General features: G+C 34.9%; 4 protein-coding genes across 14 annotated transcripts in view; 2 read left to right on the plus strand and 2 right to left on the minus strand.

Moving 5' to 3' along the window:
• The first annotated feature begins 373 nt into the window (after nucleotides 1-373).
• LOC143427912 (tubulin alpha chain) lies at nucleotides 374-2,937 on the plus strand. The gene is made up of 6 exons (XM_076902421.1): nucleotides 374-496; nucleotides 871-1,090; nucleotides 1,190-1,491; nucleotides 1,765-2,346; nucleotides 2,434-2,741; nucleotides 2,819-2,937. The coding sequence occupies exons 2-5, from the start codon at nucleotides 886-888 to the stop codon at nucleotides 2,671-2,673; spliced, it is 1,329 nt and encodes a 442-aa protein (XP_076758536.1). The 5' UTR covers nucleotides 374-496; nucleotides 871-885; the 3' UTR covers nucleotides 2,674-2,741; nucleotides 2,819-2,937.
• Nucleotides 2,938-3,422: 485 nt separating this feature from the next.
• Nucleotides 3,423-20,013, minus strand: part of Nipp1 (nuclear inhibitor of protein phosphatase 1) — a 28,014-nt gene continuing 11,423 nt past the window's right edge. Inside the window, exons 2-7 of one of the 2 annotated variants that reach the window (XM_076902340.1) lie at nucleotides 5,057-5,095; nucleotides 4,855-4,915; nucleotides 4,613-4,766; nucleotides 4,245-4,465; nucleotides 3,969-4,172; nucleotides 3,423-3,885 (exon numbers count right to left, since the gene is read on the minus strand). In XM_076902340.1, coding sequence (XP_076758455.1) covers nucleotides 3,523-3,885; nucleotides 3,969-4,172; nucleotides 4,245-4,465; nucleotides 4,613-4,766; nucleotides 4,855-4,915; nucleotides 5,057-5,085 — 1,032 coding nt within the window. In that variant the 5' untranslated portion in view covers nucleotides 5,086-5,095 and the 3' untranslated portion in view covers nucleotides 3,423-3,522. Of the gene's footprint in view, nucleotides 3,886-3,968; nucleotides 4,173-4,244; nucleotides 4,466-4,612; nucleotides 4,767-4,854; nucleotides 4,916-5,056; nucleotides 5,096-5,303; nucleotides 5,397-20,013 lie in introns of those variants that run through there. The other variant, XM_076902341.1, reaches the window with a different exon arrangement.
• Nucleotides 5,905-13,153, plus strand: Dctn1-p150 (dynactin subunit 1). 5 transcript variants are annotated; one of them, XM_076902323.1, is made up of 11 exons: nucleotides 5,905-6,516; nucleotides 6,612-6,769; nucleotides 6,908-6,940; nucleotides 7,101-7,157; nucleotides 7,641-7,785; nucleotides 8,251-8,313; nucleotides 9,297-9,434; nucleotides 9,551-9,688; nucleotides 9,787-12,447; nucleotides 12,554-12,715; nucleotides 12,801-13,153. In XM_076902323.1, exons 1-11 carry the CDS (start codon nucleotides 6,349-6,351, stop codon nucleotides 13,014-13,016), a joined length of 3,939 nt encoding a protein of 1,312 aa, XP_076758438.1. In that variant the 5' UTR covers nucleotides 5,905-6,348; the 3' UTR covers nucleotides 13,017-13,153. The 5 variants fall into 5 exon arrangements, with proteins under 5 accessions (XP_076758438.1, XP_076758440.1, XP_076758439.1 ...); XM_076902325.1 differs by lacking the exon at nucleotides 8,251-8,313 and having other exon boundaries at nucleotides 5,906-6,516; XM_076902324.1 differs by lacking the exon at nucleotides 7,101-7,157 and having other exon boundaries at nucleotides 5,906-6,516.
• LOC143427855 (casein kinase I) lies at nucleotides 13,300-19,972 on the minus strand. Of its 6 annotated transcripts, none has more exons than XR_013102370.1 (7): nucleotides 19,525-19,972; nucleotides 18,314-18,423; nucleotides 17,914-18,136; nucleotides 17,528-17,821; nucleotides 17,195-17,435; nucleotides 16,540-16,609; nucleotides 13,300-15,114 (listed from the first exon to the last, which is right to left on the minus strand). XR_013102370.1 is itself a non-coding variant. In XM_076902339.1 (6 exons), the coding sequence occupies exons 1-6, from the start codon at nucleotides 19,654-19,656 to the stop codon at nucleotides 16,593-16,595; spliced, it is 1,017 nt and encodes a 338-aa protein (XP_076758454.1). In that variant the 5' UTR covers nucleotides 19,657-19,972; the 3' UTR covers nucleotides 15,893-16,592. The 6 variants fall into 6 exon arrangements, 2 of the variants coding, with proteins under 2 accessions (XP_076758454.1, XP_076758453.1); XR_013102368.1 differs by having other exon boundaries at nucleotides 17,162-17,435; nucleotides 19,525-19,971; XR_013102369.1 differs by lacking the exon at nucleotides 13,300-15,114 and adding an exon at nucleotides 15,893-16,240.

Raw genomic sequence — 20,013 nt, forward strand, 5'->3', positions numbered from 1 at the left:
CGGAAATGTCAAGGGCATTCAATTTCTTATTATCATTAACACTTCATCTATATATGTGTATATATATATATATATGTATATATAAATTTATTTATTTATTTTTAGGAATTGCAAACAATGCACGAGAGAGTAATATATACGTATATATATATTTATTAAATTTTTTGCAATCAATTGTACGTGAACCTTTATGACGAAATACCGGTGTAATACTTATGTTTAATTAAAGAATTATCAATGAAGGAATATCTTGAAGATATGAAAGGGATAAGTGTTGTAAAATCGCAAATCATGAAGCGAATGTGTATGTAACACGAGCCGATAAGTTGATACTGAATTGGTTAACGTTGATGCAATAACCTTTGATGCAATAACATAAGGTACGATTAATAAAAAATATCAATGATCAAATGTAACATTTATTTTTCAGGAAAGGATCATTGTTCCATGATAAAAATCATACAAATCCTACCACCAAGAAAATGCATACACATATGTACGTACATACATAACATTTTCAACCTTCTTTTCTTTTTCTTTTATTCGAATTGCAAAGTTTCGTTGTCTAGACAACTGAAATAAATCGACAGTATTTTTCTTGGGCAGCGGATGATCGATCTCCAAAATTCTTCGTGATTAATAAAAATTTTTTATTTCCTTTTGATTCAATTCAAGAAAATTTAAAATAATATACTTCAAGAGCACGTGTTCCCAAAGAATTTAGTCAAAATGGTATAATAACATAGTTGAATAAAAAGTTTACAATGTTAATTTCTTTTAACAACATTAGAATCCGATCGATTATTCTGTTCCCAATATTCGAGCAACGCAAAGAATTTTGTCTAACTGAAGTTGTGAATTCCGCTCTAGCGTGAGTGTATCTCGATGCACGTGGGCCAAGCAGGCGTGCAAATGGGCAATGCGTGTTGGGAACTGTACTGTCTCGAACATGGGATTCAACCAGATGGAACGATACCATCAGACAAAGTATCCGGGACGAACGATTGTTTTAACACGTTTTTCAATGAAACAAGTTCCGGTAAGATGGTACCGCGTGCCGTGATGGTTGATCTAGAGCCTACGGTTGTCGGTTGGTTTAATTCTTCATTTCTTGAAACATGTAGGATGACTAAACGCTAACGAATGATGCATCAATTAATGTTACGAACGCTTAAATATCCTTATATAGATGAAGTGAGAATAGGACGTTACAAACAACTGTATCACCCTGAGCAATTAATCACTGGGAAAGAGGACGCCGCGAATAATTACGCTCGAGGTCATTATTCTATTGGTAGGGAAGTAATAGACTCTGTGATGGACCGTGTACGAAGATTGACGGATCAGTGTACCGGACTTCAAGGGTTCTTTGTCTTTCACTCGTTCGGAGGGGGCACTGGGTCGGGATTCACCTCGTTGTTGATGCAAAAGCTGTCCGATGATTATGGGAAAAAGAGCAAGTTAGAGTTTGCCGTGTATCCGGCACCACAAGTATGAACAAATATCCAAAAGTAAACAAGGATCCGATCTTTCTTTTTTTTTTCTTGTTTTACGTACAATTATTTTATACAGTTATCACCTACACACTCTGTTAAGATCTTTCAATGCGAGGACATATCCTTTTGTAAGAATTATCAAAAGGATGTTTTGTGATAACTGTACAGTGTCGGGAGATCGTGAAACATCCGAGTTGTTTTATATGCAATAGAGAGCAGCTCTTCCCATGGGACATGATACTTTCAACTAAAAGAAAATTATGTTTAGGTGTCTACTGCCGTTGTAGAGCCATACAATGCAATCCTTACGACTCACACCACGATTGGGCACTCGGACTGTGCATTTATGGTTGATAACGAAGCGATTTATGATATCTGTAGACGGAAGCTTGGTATCGAGCGACCTTCATACGCGAATCTGAATCGCCTTATCAGTCAAGTGGTATCTTCGATAACTGCCTCTCTGAGGTTCGATGGTGCCCTGAACGTAGATTTGACAGAATTTCAAACAAATCTAGTACCATATCCGAGGATTCATTTCCCGCTGGCTACTTATGCCCCAGTAGTATCAGCTGACAAGGCCTTTCACGAGGGAATGTCGGTCGCCGAGATAACGTCCGAATGCTTCGAAGCCTCTAATCAAATGGTCAAGTGCGACCCACGCGAAGGGAAATACATGGCCTGCTGTCTGCTCTATCGCGGCGAGGTTGTGCCAAAAGATGTGAATGCCGCGATCGCCGCGATGAAGAGAAAAAGTTGCATACGATTTGTCGATTGGTGTCCGACTGGCTTTAAAGTCGGCATCAATTATCAACCACCCACCGTTGTTCCCGGTGGAGACCTTGCTAAGGTACCAATTATTTTCTGGTATCAACTATTGCTGGAACATGTTATGTACAATAAAATCACATAGTAGTTGAACATGATCGTCATTTAGGTGCAAAGAGCGGTCTCGATGTTATCGAACACCACTGCTATCGAAGAGGCCTGGGCTAAGCTAAATTGCAAGTTCGATCTTATGTATCACAAACGAGCATTTGTTCATTGGTACGTTGGGGAAGGTATGGAAGAAGGCGAATTCGCGGAGGCGCGAGACGACCTTGCAGCGTTGGAGAGAGATTACGAGGAAGTCGCACTCGAATCGTCAACCACACCGGATGCCTCGCTGGAATATTAATATAGATAAATACATGCAACAAAAAAATTAATATGTGATTAAATTGTTCGTCTGAAAATATTACTTTTGTATGTTACGCTTATTCTTATGCTTGTGATATGTTTATTTATTTTTATCATTTTTTAATAAAATTATTTTTTTATAGAATTTTATTGACGTATTGATAAAATAAAAACGGAAGTGAACTCAGTTTAATATTATGAACTTAGTTTAATATTTATGAGTGATAAAGAAAGTAAAGAATTTGTTGACAGTAGTTGGTGCATTAATTAAATAGATAAAATTAGCATAATTATCTGACAACGTTATCGTACATTTGTAAAACAAATAACCCGTCACTTTCTAATCTAAAGTGTAAATTTATGTACATTCGGAAAAATAAAATTAAACATAACAAAGCAGATATAAAGCGTCCCACAATGAAAAATTTGTGTATATTATCTTCCTAATATTACAGTTGTACTTTTCTTTATATCAAAGTAAGATAATTGAATTTTCTATTTATTTGTGTTCGTTTATCTTACAGGAAATTTTAATTACAATTTTTCTGTTTTTTTTTCTTTTTGAAATTATAAGCAAATAATTAAATTTTAATTGACTGATAATAAATGAAAAATATATGCATCAAAATAAGTTATCGTGTTTCAGCATACACGACTATGTAAAGTTATGCTTAGAATAAATTGGATTAATGTTTCAAGGTATCAACATGGTTAATGCTATTATTCAATATTAATTAAACATCCTGAAACTTTTTACGCGTGATTTATGCACAAAATCTTATACAACTTAATTCCTAAAACCCAAATAATAAAGCTATCTGGTAAAAATATATATTCCTTAATACTATTACACCAAAAGTGTTGGTATGGGCTTTTTACCAGGCCAAGCTTCTTTGGCGTATTTTTTCTTTTTTGGCTCCATTGTTCGCGTATCGGTGGGCCCTGGTATTTCTGGCACATGCGGCGTTTCCGCCTGTATTTGATTGGGTGTCATCTCCACTTCAGGTGCTGGGTTTGGTAATGCAATACCAAGTCGAGACGATAACGACGATAGTGCACTGGAAAATGGGTTAAGAGATAAGGAAGATGGAGTAAATTGTTCTGGTGGTAAATCTTGATAAAGTTGAGGTGTCGTTGCCGTAGGTTGAAGGTGCTTTAAAGGATTGTGATCTTCTGATAACGATATTAAACCGCCTTCCATGCGCATTCTCTAAAACACGCATCAATAGAAAGAATTGATAAAGTAATATACATAAATAAGAAATTATTATATTAAAGAAGAACACCCCCTACTTTACTGGGTACCACAGTCGTTTGCACCAAATTACGAAATCTTCCGACTGACGGATCAACGTCTTCCGGATTTATTACTTCTTCATCATCATTGAAAGTAATTCCCTTTTTCTTTCTTTTCCTGGTTGGTTTATGAATTTCATCATCTGTTATACCTAACATAGATATGCGCCTATTATGTGCTGTATTAAATTCTGTTAAGTTCTGTAATCAATATTACAATTATTATTACACATTTTAATAATATCGTTTGATAATTAGTCGCTTAATGCATACATCAAGTTCTGTCTCTGTCTCGGGTAAACCCAATAAACCACCAGCATCTGCATCTTCTGATAATTTTTCTAATTCCTCGATAATAGGTCTTGCACCTGTTTGAGGCCTTTCTCTGATAATATAATACCGAGTAGAAGCTCCAAAATGAAATGTACTATCGATCGGTAACTGAGTGGGTTTATGTGATTCCAAACGTAGATTACCAATAAAAGTTCCATGCGCTAAAGGAATTGATCGAGGTTAATATCTATAACTAAACACTTAATATCGTACCGAGAAAGAGAAATATGATATCAATAACTTGCATTTGTTTTAATTGATTCAACTAACTTGTTTGTATTTTTAAAAATGGAACGTGTAACACTTACTACTACCCAAATCGACGAGAAATGCACGATTTAAATGTTTATGATAAACAAGAGCAGCATGAACACGGGAACACGAAGCATGATCTATACAGAAGTCGTTTAACTGTTGATTGCGACCAAACAAGTAACATTTCTTCTCGTCGACCATTAATTTCTGTAACAAAATAATATGTTTACCTTGTATTAAAAGACATGTACATATAATCTTCAGTGTCGTTGAATATAATATAAAATTGTCGTACTTGAATTAATTTATCATTCTTCAGTACATCTAAATGTAATCCAACTGGTGGCTTCCCAGCCCTGAAAAGCACAATCGATGTACTATGTACAAATGCATATATTTCATATTTTCTCTGTCTATAAGGTATATGTACTATACATGTCAAGTAGAAATGTTTAAATGATTACTTGGAAGTTTCTATAAAGTAATTTCAAACGTACCAATTGGGTACTTCATAATGATTAGCCATCAGCACTTTGGAAACAATTTTCTTTTCTTATTAAGTAGCTACGAAGTTTATTAGGGAAAAATATACATTCGATGTCAGCGATAACAGAGTGTCATCTTAACCAAACATAAATGAAATTTCATGACAGCCCTTCGTAACAGCTTTTATTTCCATTTTCGCGTGTCATTGATGTTTACTCAATTAGAAGTGCACATAATAGACACATTACGTATACGCACCCTGAAATTGAAGTTATTTTTTAACAATTCTAACGCAGGATATTATTTTGTTGCCATATACATTATATCTTTCAGAGACGTAGTTAAAACGACTCTGTGCCCTGGGTTCGATTTATAAATAAATTTTAAACCGATTTTTACACGTATATACACTCTAACAAATGATTATCGTACAGATTAATTACATTCCCTTTATTCTATACTTATGTGATAAAATTTCAACAGTAACTTGACAATGTGATATGTATGAAAAAATAAAAATTTTATTTTTATGACTATCCTGACATCTCTTTACGTGCGATGTATACATGCATCCACTCTGCTACCTAGTGTTCATGTTTCGGATGGTACATTTTTGTGAAAGGTATTTCGTGGTGAATCGAAATAAAATATTTCTGACGAAGAGGGAAAGCGATGTTTGACGAAAGGCTCGTTTCTTGTTTTCATTTCCGTTTAAAATAATTTTACGGGAACATAGATAAAAGTTGCTGTAGTACAGGAATGAATAGCTTTGCTCGTTTCACGGCACATAAATACGTGAGAACACGGTTCTATGTGAAGTGTCGCGCGCAATGCACGATTTCTATAATCGAAGATGGATTTTTCTTGCGCATAGCACGGCACTTCAGGTAGAATCAACGGCGGTGGAATTACGTTAGCGCAACAGAAATCAAAGCAATCTACTGTACCGTTTAGAAAACAATAAAGTGGAAATTTGCTAAATTCCATAGGGTCTGAATAAAATTTAGAGATATGATCAAAATTATTCTGCTTTGAAATAAAAATTCTTCTACCTGCGCTAAGTATAGAACAGAGGTAAAAATCGTTGATATAAGCGTACCTAGATGACATAAGCGATACATGTACTCGTTTTATAGTTAGTATCGTATGCCATAACGTAATACTGTCAGTGGAATAGTGTAATTTAATCTAGATTGTTTAAATTGCTTGTAAAAAGCGTATGATTGAGCGCAAAATTAAAAAGAACTGCTGTTAGAATAAATGAACTGTAGGGCATTAGACATAATAATTTGTCACGGCTGAGATGTCGTATAAAATCGGACAGCGTGTCGAAGTTCCTGGGAAAGACTGTCAAGGTGTTATTGCTTATATCGGTCATCCAAGTTTTGCTACTGGAAAGTGGATCGGAGTAATACTTGATGAACCGAAGGGGAAAAATAATGGGACTATCAAGGGCCAATCGTACTTCAAAGTAGGTCTCATATTTTTGCACGAGTATGAAATAGAAATGATCCTGTGACCATGCGTTACCTTCTATATGTATGTGCCTTATTTTTGCTACAACAGTGTGCCGAAAATCATGGAATGTTCGTACGGCAGTCCCAACTTATTTTACTCGATGAAGCAGGTAATAGAACCGAACCTGCTAGTCCGTCGTCGGCAGGTAGCAGTGCTACTACTCCAGATGAAACCAGCGCAGCACGTGCTAGAAGTCGGTTGAATAGGTATTATTGTATTTAGTCATTGGAAAGTCAATCAAGCATTTGTTATTTATTTATTTATTTTTTTGTTATTAGACTAATCTCATAATCCATCAATATATGATTGTGTATTAATTTATGTTTTCATAAATTTCATGCTAGCATTAGTACACGTCGAAGGAATGAACCTACCGCGTAAGTTATTGCATTGAATCATTTATCAGAATTTTTAATTTGCAAAATAAACTATTTGAAGTAGTTGAAAAATTGCTATGTGTGAAAAATAAAAGAATAAGATAGACAGAAGGCAAGTATAATTAATAAATTCTTAAAATTCATATGCTGGTCATAAAAGAGTACGGAGAAAAACATCTCCTGCCCATACCAGGCAGCAATCTGACAAGCTATCTGGGTAAGAATTTGTGTGGATTGATCATTGAGAAATTCGATTTAATGTTTATAATCTTAAATGCTTTTATATGTGTAATTTAGCCAATGCTCATAATTGCTATTCATAACTTCTTATGATTCTCATTAGCTTTCCTCATTACAGGCTTTTAATTGTATTTCAATGTTGATAATACCTAAACTGTTACAAATACACAAGTAATAAGAAGAAGCATATGAATAAAGAGTTGCAATTGCTTTATTGTTTTTTTTTTTTAAATCTAGTAGTAGTCAATATGTCAGTAATGTATCTTGTAATAAAATTCATTACATCCAAACGTATTCACATATTAGCAACGATATGCCTAAATTGTGTTGTAGTTTATCAATTTCTTTTGCTTTTAAATATAGTTTTTTGTGTAAAAGATGTGTAACTTTAAACAATTTTAGTATTCTGAAAACTTGACTTAGAATTACCAAAGAAATATTAACTCACTTATTTTTGCAGCTCAAGACTATCTTTGGCTGGTAGTAGAACACTATTAAGTGCCCCGAGTACAGAAAGCCTGTCCGGATCGCAGCATGAACGTAAAGACGGTGGGGAATCGCTTATACCTGCGCCAACTTCCACAAAACGAGCTTCGTTTATCGAGGTATTATTTTTTGTTCCAAATCGTGTCGTATTTTACATTGTATCGTTCTTACACGTTCAATTATAAGTTGTTGTATCAGTTATTTATGTGAACACAGTAAATGGATTATTCTGAAGATTCGACAAGGCATGGATACACGATATATTCTTCCATAACAAAATATAAGCCTCTAAATGCGATGAATTTTCATAATTTCAAATTAACAAAAAGTTTGATTGGTTTTTGGTACCTTTAAATATCTGAATTACTTGAAGTAACTTACATGTATGTTGTTACTATCATATTCGGAAAATCTCATTCTGTGACTCGGTATTATGGATCGACGAAAAATATTGCAGAGAAATTCTTATTAGCAATAGGCAAACTAATAAAGGCAGAGTGGTGAAACTTTAAACATTTCAGTAAATGTTGAACAGTTCCGTTGGCACAGAATGATTCATATGGGAATGCACGTACGTGTTTCAGAAGTCCCCTAGCACGAGCTCGTCTCCCGGCAAAAAGCCAAAGGCCCAAGACGATCACAATAATGTAATTAATACTCATTAATTGTATAATCTAAATTTTCTCATCTGACCTCAAACTTTTTCATACTAGTTGTTTGTTGATCATAAACATCGTAACACATGACTTCGTAACAACTAGCATCATCGCACTTTGATGGGTTTACTTCTTCTAAATGAATTATGGGACTGATTTATCCTCCTTCACCCATTCTTCACTGTTTCATTAAGCATCTTGCTTAGTTAATTCAGTTCTGTGATGCTTTGATAGTTTAAAACTTCTCAAAGGAAAGGGTGTTCAAATATATATGATCTCTCTTTTTTTTTTTAACAATTAGATGTTGAATTCCCCTTAGAATTATACTACTAGGGTGTTAGTAATGGTTTCCTTATGAATAGGCATTGTGGGATAAACTTGTTCCTCTACGTTTGGAACAATCTTTCTCTCTTTCTCTCTCTTTGTCTTTATTTAATTGTCTTTTATCGAAAATCCCACATTCCTGACACAAATGCAATTGATATATTTATAAATGGTTAGGACACACGATAGATGACTTAGCTGATATTATGCCCACTGTATAATTCCAGTGTCATGTAACACGATTCAAATTCATGGACTGAATTTTCCTACACTTTGTTAGAACTAATAGAATATTTGGTGTAGCTTGTTGGTGTCTTTTGTCATAATTAATCTTATTAATCATATTTGAAATAGACTAATTCCACTGAATGTACATACAAAATACAATACTCTTCTAAAACATGTTTCGTATAGGAAGTATGGGGTGTTTTTTTCATTACCACTGCTAAAAGAAATTATATTTTGAATTCGCGTCATTCATGATAATTGCACAATTGAAATAAAACACTCTTAGGATACACCAGGTATGCTGAGAAACAGGACCTGGAATAACTCTTTTCTTGAGACATACAGGAGTTCAGTGTGATAATAAAAGAAACACCCGATATTTAGTTATTGTAATATCACTTATAGTTTGTTTTACAATTTAGACAGGTTTTGTAGAGACTCTGAAACCACAGTTTGTACCTGGTCAAGTAATGGCTGGTTCTGCGGCAGCTGCGAATCTAGTGGAAGAAAAATTATCGCACTTACAACTTCAGCAAGAAAATGAGAACCTAAAATCTCAGGTAAATCGTATTTAAAAATGTACCTCTCTCCTTTTTTCTCTTCTTTTCATAAAATACGTATACAAATACAATATATCTCATTTTTCAAAATGTATCTTATGCATGTAACTCTGTAGGTTCGTGATCTCACGGAGAAAGTGGAAACTTTACGGGTGAAGAGAATGCAGGACAAAGAACGAATGAAAGACTTTGAAAAAACGAAACTTCAACTCGATCAACTTATTGAATTCAAAACGAAAGTTATGGAAAGTCAAGTAATGAAAAAATTTAGAATTAATTTTAGATATATACATATGTATACATTACCTTGTATTACTTTAAATATTTTGTACATTTTTTTGTATGATGAAAGGCTAGCCTTCAAAGGGATCTGCAACGTGCACGTCAGGAAACGAGAGAGGCGCACGCGGCTCGCGAACAGTTCCAGGAGGAGATGGCAGATCTCGCAGAAACCGTAGAGATGGCAACGTTAGATAAAGAGATGGCTGAGGAGAAGGCTGAAACATTACAAATTGAGTTAGAACAATTAAAAGAAAAACTGGAGGAGCAAACGTTGGATCTAGAAATATTACGGACAGAAGTGTCTGAACGGGCTACAGGAGGCGGTACGGCTGGCGGAGTTTCAAGTTACGAGATAAAACAGTTGGAACAGCAAAACAATCGGTTACGGGAAACCCTTGTCAGGATGCGGGATCTTTCTGCGCATGAAAAACACGAATTTCAAAAACTCCAGAAAGATTTGGATCAAAAGAAATCGGAAATATTGGAGCTAGGTCGCACGAAGGAAAAACTGTCTTCGCGCGTTGAAGAAATGGAACATCAAATAGCGGATCTGCAAGAACAAGTCGATGCTGCATTAGGCGCTGAAGAAATGGTGGAAGTGCTCGGCGAGAAAAAGATGGCGTTAGAGGAAAAAGTCGCGGAATTGGAAGAGGCTGTTTCAGATTTGGAAGCGTTACAGGACATGTCTGATCAACTTGCTGAATCATCGAAAGAATTAGAGCTAGAATTACGCGAAGAATTAGACGTAGCTCTTGGAGCAGCACGAGATGCATATCGACATCGTGACGCAGCCTTAGAGACACTAGCGGACCGCGAGTTAACGATCACAAAGTTCCGCGAGCTCACTCATCAGCTGCAAGACCAGTGTTTGCAACTACAACAACGTGTACAATCAACTGAAACCTCCAAGTTTGGAATGGGTGGCGCAGAACAACAATTGGCAGAAATTCTAGATTTCCAAAAGACTTTCGCTGAAACCCGCGCGCAGACGAAAGCTGTTGATCTCGAGTTACGACGATTAGAAGCCGAGGAAGCACGAAATCACGTGAAATACTTGTTATCTTTCATGCCTCCAGCATTCTTAGCTCGTGGCGGAGATCACGACGCTATTTTAACGCTTCTGCTTGTACCAAGAATGATACAAAAAACTGAGATACTTATGTCGCAGGTACGAGAGAAATATAGGTCCTTAGATAAAATAGACAGAACAGCCATCTTAAAGGGTCATTCTGTAGCACAGTACACCTTTAGATCACGTCTTTGCTCGTACATGTATGCGTTGCAAACGTTCCTCGGTTGCTTTGATTCTGCATTGAACGTGTGTAGTCCCGAAATGTTACTTAAAGCCGGGGCAGCATATCCGGAAATGGCAGCACAGGAAAAGTCCTTGGATTCCTTGATAGATTTGGCAAAGAAAGATCAGTTGGACGAAAATCTTCCAATGGATGCTATCGAGAAGTGTTGCGGATACTTCTGCACCATGTTCTCCGTATTATTTGGTGAAACAATTAATCAGGCTCGTCTCATAGTCAATGGTACGAGGATGTTGGATAGTTCTTGTGATGCTATTACTACTGACGCCGCGGCAATTAAAACTCTGATTCAGGGCAACAGTGGTGACATAGGCCTACTTTGTCAATACGCGGAAACTACGTGCGAAGTAATTCAACAACACTTAAAATCGGCTAGGAGGCGAGTATTAACAGATCACGCTGCAGCGATTCACACGCCGGAATCAAACTTGGGATTGGATAAAGACTGCAGCGAACAACTTTTTACGTGTTATCAGCATGCTGTGAAAATCATGAAAACCTTACAGATATTGTTGAAGAGCGCTGTGCAAGCGATTATCACCGACGGTGACTTAGATACGGGACTTAGCGCGGATAAGCTGAAGGAGATGGCTTCAGTGTCTTGCGAGAAGGTCTACGATACGGAGGATGTTGGGCCTATAGCTACGATTAAAGGAAGCCTAACGAGCATCCAACAGTTGGCTGCGAATTTAGCGCAAAAAATGGCTGAATGTGAAAATGAGTTGGCCATAAGAGGGCAGTTATCGCAACAACGAGAACAGACCGCAGAAAATGAACCGTTACAACCTATTAAAGCGAGAGCACAGGCGGCGAAGAAGGAAGCTGAAGAAATTAAGATACTCAGCAGGAAGCTGGAAGCGAGAGATAGTGATATACTCGCGGCAAGATTGGCTCTTCGAGAGAAACAAGAAGAATTGTGTGAAATGATTTTGAGAAAGGATGTCGCGGAGAAGAAGCTTGCAACGCAACAGCATGAGCACGAATTGAATGTGGAGAAATTGAAAAGAAAATTGGAAGAAGCGCTGAATCAATTGAAACGGAAAGAGAAAGAATTCGAGGAAACGATGGATCATCTTCAAACAGATATCGACAGCTTGGAAATTGAGAAGGGTCAGTTAAAGGAAAAATTGAAATCTGTTGGAAAGAAGGCGATGATGTCTGTATCTGGTGCTGATCATTTGTCTGGAAACGTTAATACATCGTCTGGAATGCAATCGATAGACAACAAATTTTTGATGCAAGAGATAACTGCGCTTAAAGAAGCTTTGAATAATGAAAATCAACAAAAGAAGAAATTAATGTCTGATGTGTTGCGCCAGAAGTTGGAAAGTTTGGATCCCATAACTTCTTCATCCAGGCCGGAATCGATTGCTATGAAAATACAAGAACTGAAACAAAAAACTAATGATCTTACCAAAGTGAGTCGCGAAATATTGACGTATAGTTTTACTTATCAATAATTATTGTATACATGAAATAATTCAAAGAATATTTATTTCATATTTATTTAATTTTATTTTTCAGGATATTAAACAAGTCATGACATTCCCTGTTGTTCCTGACTTAAGGCATAATAAGGCACGTGATCTGGAAGGCCCAGTGTTAGAGAAAGCAATGCCGGTTTATCAACTACTACAACGACAAATAATTATGAGGGGACTGAAAGAACGAGCTGATCAACTGATAGTAAGTCATCAATTACTGAAAAAAGTGTATACAGTCATAGAGTGGTGTCTTTGCAATTAGTAATCGAAAAATTGATGTTTTCTAGAATGAAGTACTCGAAGAAGTTATACAGAGAACAATGGGTGGAATGGCTGAAGCCAATTTTGCAGTATTCCCGAATCGTGAAATGGCTGCAGCGATGCAGGAAAGCAAGTTGCTCGCTGCTGAAATCGCAATACCTCACGAAGGTCAAGAACAAGTTTTTACTGTAAATGTAGGAACGCAAGAACTTAGGAAAATTCATACTTTGCTGTGCTATTAATTTTCATTCGCTAATCCTTACGCTAATCCTAATATTACGAGTTTGGCTGCAACAAAATACGGTACCACAAAAACAGCGACGAGTGCAATATAATAAAGTATTGTAAAGTATGAATTTATAACCTTCGCTTCGATGATAACTTGCACTATAGACTGTGGTAGCCGGTGATATTCTTTTGTGTATATCTAGTTAATCTATTTTCTACGTAACAAAGAAAAGTGAATAATTAATTTTTTTTATGTCCGATGAAAAAGGAACAGATAAAATCTAACGTATAACATAATTCTAGATCGTGCGATTTTTATTTATTTTTTCTCGAATCGACTACAGCACGATGACCGGTGCATTGTCTGGCTGGTAGTCTGCCGTATCTTTTTTACCTTATTATAAACTCAAAATATTAATTACTATTAACAATTCGAACGATAAAGTTTTACGCGCCTCTATGGCTTCTGTATAATATCTTTTAAAGAATCGTCAAATATATATATATATATATGACTTAAAAAGTATTTACATAAATATCCTTTACATATATATCCCATGTGTCAAGAATATCGCAACACAGTTCATGGGAACCAAGTATACCGTCCACTTTGAACATCATGTCACTACCATTCTGGATAACGATAATAATTGTGTATTGCCATTGAAATTGACACTTAATGAAATAGAGACTATAATACAATGTTCCACTTTTTATTTATAGCGATAAAAGGAGCAATAAACTGTTGATGATCTTTTTCATTATTTATGAAATAACGTATGTCTTAATTACTGTCACATTTTATTATACATACACACACGTATGTATGTATACACATATATAAAGACTCATATCTATATACAGAATGTCCCATAAAATATTTAACGAATTTTTTTTCACATATTTCTCAGATCATTAAGAATATGAAAATGTTTCATGCATTATAGGTATACATTTTTCATCGCCAAGATAATGCTTAGTCTTGTTTTTTCAATTATAAAAATAAGTGTTAGCTTAAAATATACGTGGCTCAGTTCCTTGTAGTTTGTTGTTTAAGATGCAGATTATACCAATATGCTGTTCGTGTTCATTTTTCTAACGTGTATTAAACAGCAATAATATTCCAATGGCAGTACCTTCTTACTTTATTGTTCGAAATGTATATAGAATTCTACGAAACAAATTATATTTCGTGATCGAGTAAGAAACGCAAGAAGAATCTAAATAATGCATATACAATATTTAAGTAAAATCTGGCAGTACATTTTTTAGTGTACACAAGCTATTGATAGCAACTAGAATTCTTGGGTTCGTTATGCAAAGTCAAAGATTTATACAGAAAGACAAGGACATAAATGAAAATATGATCATTTAACAATGATTAGAACATTATGCGTACAAACGAAAATCGGTATGTTTCTGTTGAAAAAAATATAACTTATTTTACTATATGTGTAATGTATTGTTTCTGATATAATTGGACAATGAAATTAGATGGACCTATAATGCATACGACATTCTTTTATTCAGTATGACCTGCTGATCATGTGAGAAAAAGTATGTTGAATATCTCGCGGGACAGCCTGTATATACACACATACATACCAGATAGTAATAAGTGCATATATCATTAATTATTCATTAACTTACTCGTTCATTCATTCTCACTGCATTGTAATACACACTTTTACTCGTTAATTCTGTTTTTTCGTTTCCCTCATTTTCAATAATAATAATAATAATAAAAATAATAAAAATAATAATAATAATAATAATAATAAAGCATACATTCACTCAAGGATATTTGATGATTATATCTCTTTTTTTTTTTAATCACTGTTTGAAAATATCAACAAACAAATTGTCCTTTTTTTCAAAATATAGTGATACATTAGATCCAGTCGTATTATCCCTTGTATCCTAGGGGCTGTACTAAGGCTGACCGGACCCTCATGTTCGTTTAGAATATATCTCTTAATAAGGACACGATGAGATAACAGTGATCGATTATATACCATTTTGGAAGTAGTGCTTGGAACATGAACGTGAATATTGGCGCAACTAGAAAATAGTCAATCCGAACGACAATTTTCAATGACAGAAACGAGTATTCTAAAAGAAAAAAGAGAAAGAAACTCTCTTAATCGCTGCGTGTATCGTGACTTTTGTATATGAAGATTCATTATACATATCAACAATCGACTGGCTGATCGATTAAAGATTTCTAAAAGTCACGTAAGTGTAAACTTAAATATCGAAGCAATAGCACGAGGGATACCACTGCACAGTCTCTGCCATTAAAACTATACGGAAGAAATACTTTTTGGCTGGATCTGGTTACAGAATTGCATTTCACGCGTTATTTATGCATTTCTTTTTTTTTTTTTAACTTTCCTCTTCTTTTTTTCTTAATTGCATAAAAGACAAGCCTGTAAACCGTCTCCAATACAAAAAAAAAGTCTGTTTAATGTTGAGTTTATTTACCATAAGTCGACTAAGTATACTCACAGAAAGAAAGAGAGTCAAGAGTGAAGAGTTTGTTAGAACAGAATCGCTACTAATTTGTTCGTTTCTTGATCGACATAACGTATCTAAAAATTAAATTGCTGCCTTAATAGTAATGTGTATATATATTACCTTCCAGTACTTACTTCAGAGATACTTCCACTTAACTTTTACGTACGCATGTATGTGTTTTATGTGTACGTTATTGTGTGTATATATACGTATATTAAAAAAAATTATTACCAGAGTCAATAATATCAAAGGAGGAATATATCTTTGATACTGTTGTCCCGATGTTTATATGTAAGAAAAATATTAACATTTCTCTCAAAGTTGCACACGTTTTATATATTTATATTGTATTGTACTGAGAATAAAACAAAAATCAGGAAGCAACAAACTGTATTTATCTCTCAGTACACTTACTTATATATTTTTTTCTTCATACTCTCGCATAACCATTCACGCGTCCCTCACATTTCCCTTTTCTCTCTCTCTCTCTCTCTCTCTCTCTCTCTCTCTCTCTCTCTCTCTCTCTCTCTCTATCTGTAGAATAGATATAAAATTTTTATACGATGCACTCAATCGTCTACCCCCTCGAACAGCTTAAGAATAGTCGAAACGTTCTCTCTTTCTTTCTATGAAAATTTGTATGTCAGATTTTTTTCGATTAAATCACACATATTACACCGTTACGTGTACTCTCTTACAAAGGTCTTCGGGGCATCAAAACCTTTATTTTCAATTATTATCAACGGTGAATTAAATAGGTAATAACAAAATAAGAACAAGCCACTTCTGGCTGATCTCGGTTGGATTTTTAAGCCCAAAGAGGTAGATCAACCAAAACTCTAAGCACTGAGAAATACACTGAAAGCATTCACTGATCAGTGAATTCGCACAATGTGTACCCGTGGCATTGTCCTTTACTTGTGTACGATACGCTTTTAATTGTAAATCTCCTCCTTTGTTGTAAACTTAGAGGATTGATTGATTTGACTCTTTGCATGGCATTCGTACAAAGTTGAGTACCTGATCTTGGACACTTCAGTGACTGCAAATAGGATTGATGCGATGAGAAGTAATTATAGTTTTATCCTTTCTGAAACAAAGAGTACATTGCACATTATACAAAAGTGAAAAACGATAGGTTAAATATTTATACTAAATACTAATACTACTATTGAAAGAGAATATTAATACGAATACTAATTTTCACTATAAATACCGCGGCAATAAACGTATCTAAAACGCGAGAAAATAATTGAAATTTCTATGCTATGCTCTACAACTAAAAGACTAACTCTTTTGTATATACTGTTCTAAAACAGGTATGTCTCTACAGACGTGACAATACAAAAAATATTTCAGATACAACTTGAATGCTACGAAAAGATAAATACACGCTAAAGTGAGGTTATTTTTTTTCGAACTTATTCAAAGTTGTTAAAGAGCCTGTGATTACGGCAAAAACAAATTTTATGTTCAATTTCAGTTGTAGAAGTCACAGATGATTTTAAAATCATAGAAAGTTATCTCTTTTTCGAAAGAAAAAAAAAATTGTAAACTCAATTTAAATATTGTCTGAAATATTCTTTGGAAACACTAAAGTTAATGTGCATGTAAATATATGAATTGGAATAGAAAAGAACACCTGGTTGAGCGTTGGTCTGAGCGGGTGACTGACCTTGGGCTTGTCCTTGCCCCTGAGCACCTTGATTGGCTTGACTTGGACCATCTACAACTGGTGCAGTAGGCAAAGTACTTTTATGTTTCAGCATTGTCCAATCAAATGTGTAATCATATTGATGGTTCAATGTACGGAAAAGTATACGGAAAAGTTGACGAAGATACATATAATCTGGACTTTCTTCGAAACGTAAACCCCGCGTATAATTTAAATACATCGCGAATTCAGCAGGAAATCCCTGAATGAGTGATTTAGGGGGTAAAAAAATACATATCATTAGTGTAATTTACTTCTGATAAAGAGTATATGCTTCAAAACGGTAAAGCTCACCTTACATAAAACTTCTACAGGCGTGGACATTTTTTTCTCGCTTATTTTCTCGTATTTCTGCTTTTTAGTAGCAGCTTTAAGTCCTTGCCAAGGCAAAGATCCACGATTGAAATACATAAGCACGTAACCGAGCGATTCCATGTCATCGCGACGGCTTTGTTCTATTCCAAGATGGGCATTAATCGAGGCATACCTTGCTGTGCCTGTTAAATTTTTATCTTCCCGATACATTATATGCAGTCTTGTACGACTATCTCTATATTTTTTAGCTAATCCAAAATCAATAAGATAGAGCTAAAAGTTTTCAGATAATCAACATATATTTCAGTCGTGGTTAGTTATAAAACTGTAAGAAAAAATGATATTCGATATTATTAAAATCATACCTTATTACAGTGACGGCCAATACCCATTAAAAAATTATCCGGTTTGATATCTCTATGGATAAAATGTTTGCAATGAACATATTCAATCCTACCGATCATTTGGTCTGCCAACATTAAGACTGTCTTAATTGTAAATCTTCTTGTACAAAAAGAGAAAAGGTTTTCGAGAGATGGTCCAAGGAGGTCCATGACAAGTACATTATACTCTCGTTCTTGTCCATACCTACATTTAATAAAGAAACAAACCAATATTTATGAACCGATCTTATTTTCGTACTCAGATTTTGTGTGCACGATTATTTTTTATAATTTTACTTTGTTTTAACGATAATTGAATATTAGGTACAATAAAATTATTTTCCTCGTAAAGAAATGAAATGAGAAGAATAATAATAGTTACCAACGTATGCGAGGTATTCCTATACCATCATGTAAAATTTTATATAGCTTTGACTCGTATAGGAGTTGCGGATGCCGAGCACGTATGCTCTCCAATTTAACAGCGACTTCCTAAAATAACACATAATGTGCATAATGTAAATTGTTATTCAAAGAGTTCAATGTATTCATCTTTACATTGTTATAGTTGCGAATCTTTTCATTTTCTGTGTATCTTTATTTTTATGTACGTATAAAAAGTTCGCTATTATTTCCTTGTAACTCATAGTCTATCAATATAATTTATGTTACATGATACATTAAAGAAGGAAGGCATTTGTTTTGATATTTCCCAAATAAATAAGGATATTATGTAAAATTTTGATCCATGATATTCTCTCTTATTATATTTTGATCACTTTGTACTAAAATTTACATACGCATAACTTACCCATATTTAATATGAAAAAGGTTATCCATGTATATACATATATCGTTTTTGTTTAATACTAATAACAAAATTGTTATCATCTTATTTATGAATGGTGAAAAAATGATTGCACAAAATATGAAATACGTGTAGCAATTTGTGAAGTTGCATTTGACTAAAAATAGTCTCATATAAAAAGGCAAGGAATAAGATAATATAAATGCACTCCATAAATTGAATGAAAAGTAGGTTTGAAATGTGAATTTTGTTTGAAAAACAACAATGAATTTTACCTATGCAAGTATAATTTTTTACCAACCATTCGCTACAAGTGTTTCATCGCAAACATTGCAAATATATGTTTTAAGTGCAAATACTGGTTTATAATCAATGATCTTACGTAAATAATATATACATCAATATTCTTTTTTACATATAGAGGTTAATCACATTGTAAAAAGTTGGATGAACGTTCACAGTTACACAAAACGAACTCGTAAAATTGTTTTAAATAGCCCAACTCGACAGATCGGTCGCGTAAACGTCACTGTACTAAAACGAAAAGTTTACAACTTGCAAATTCGCCGAGAAAAAACAACGGGTTATTTCAAGTGAGCAACAACAATATCGTGAAAAACATATTTCGTAAGAAGTTTAATAGCGATATAAGGGGTAGAACATTTTCGAAACGCAGACCAGACGAATTATTTTGTTAAGAAGCGGACGAAAAAATAAAAAAGAACAAGGAAGACGAGGAAGAAGATGTGCTGGCAGGTCGTCTCACATGAAACGGTACTCCTTACCTCACCATTAGAGATGTTGATACCGAGGTAAATGTCGCCAAAAGATCCTGAGCCAATCTTCCTCAACAGCCTGTATTTGCCACCCACGATAAACTCATTCTTTGCTACTGACATCGCCAACTGCATCGACATATTGCTCTTGGCTTCCCTATTTCTGTCCTTCCTCTGCTAGAACCGACGGCGGACTCTGCGACTGGCTCACGTCGGAATCAAACCTGATTTAAAGTACTAAACGTACCCGCGGGGACTTATACGCCATTTACTGGCAAACATGACGATGTTTAGTCTTCTCGAAATTGTATCGATGGAGAATTCTCTTCTGTAAAATTTGTTCAGGAAACGCGTAGCCAAAAGTCACTCTCTAGTGGCACAACAAAACCCCACTAATACGCCGACATTTTCCCTTTCGCTAGAAGCACGAGAGCAACTGACGTTGCGGAAACGATGCGTCACGGCGAGCGGCGTTCAAGTCAGAGTCCTTATCAACCT

This window comes from Xylocopa sonorina, chromosome 10, assembly GCF_050948175.1.
Source record: "Xylocopa sonorina isolate GNS202 chromosome 10, iyXylSono1_principal, whole genome shotgun sequence".
Taxonomy (NCBI): Eukaryota; Metazoa; Arthropoda; class Insecta; order Hymenoptera; family Apidae; genus Xylocopa; species Xylocopa sonorina.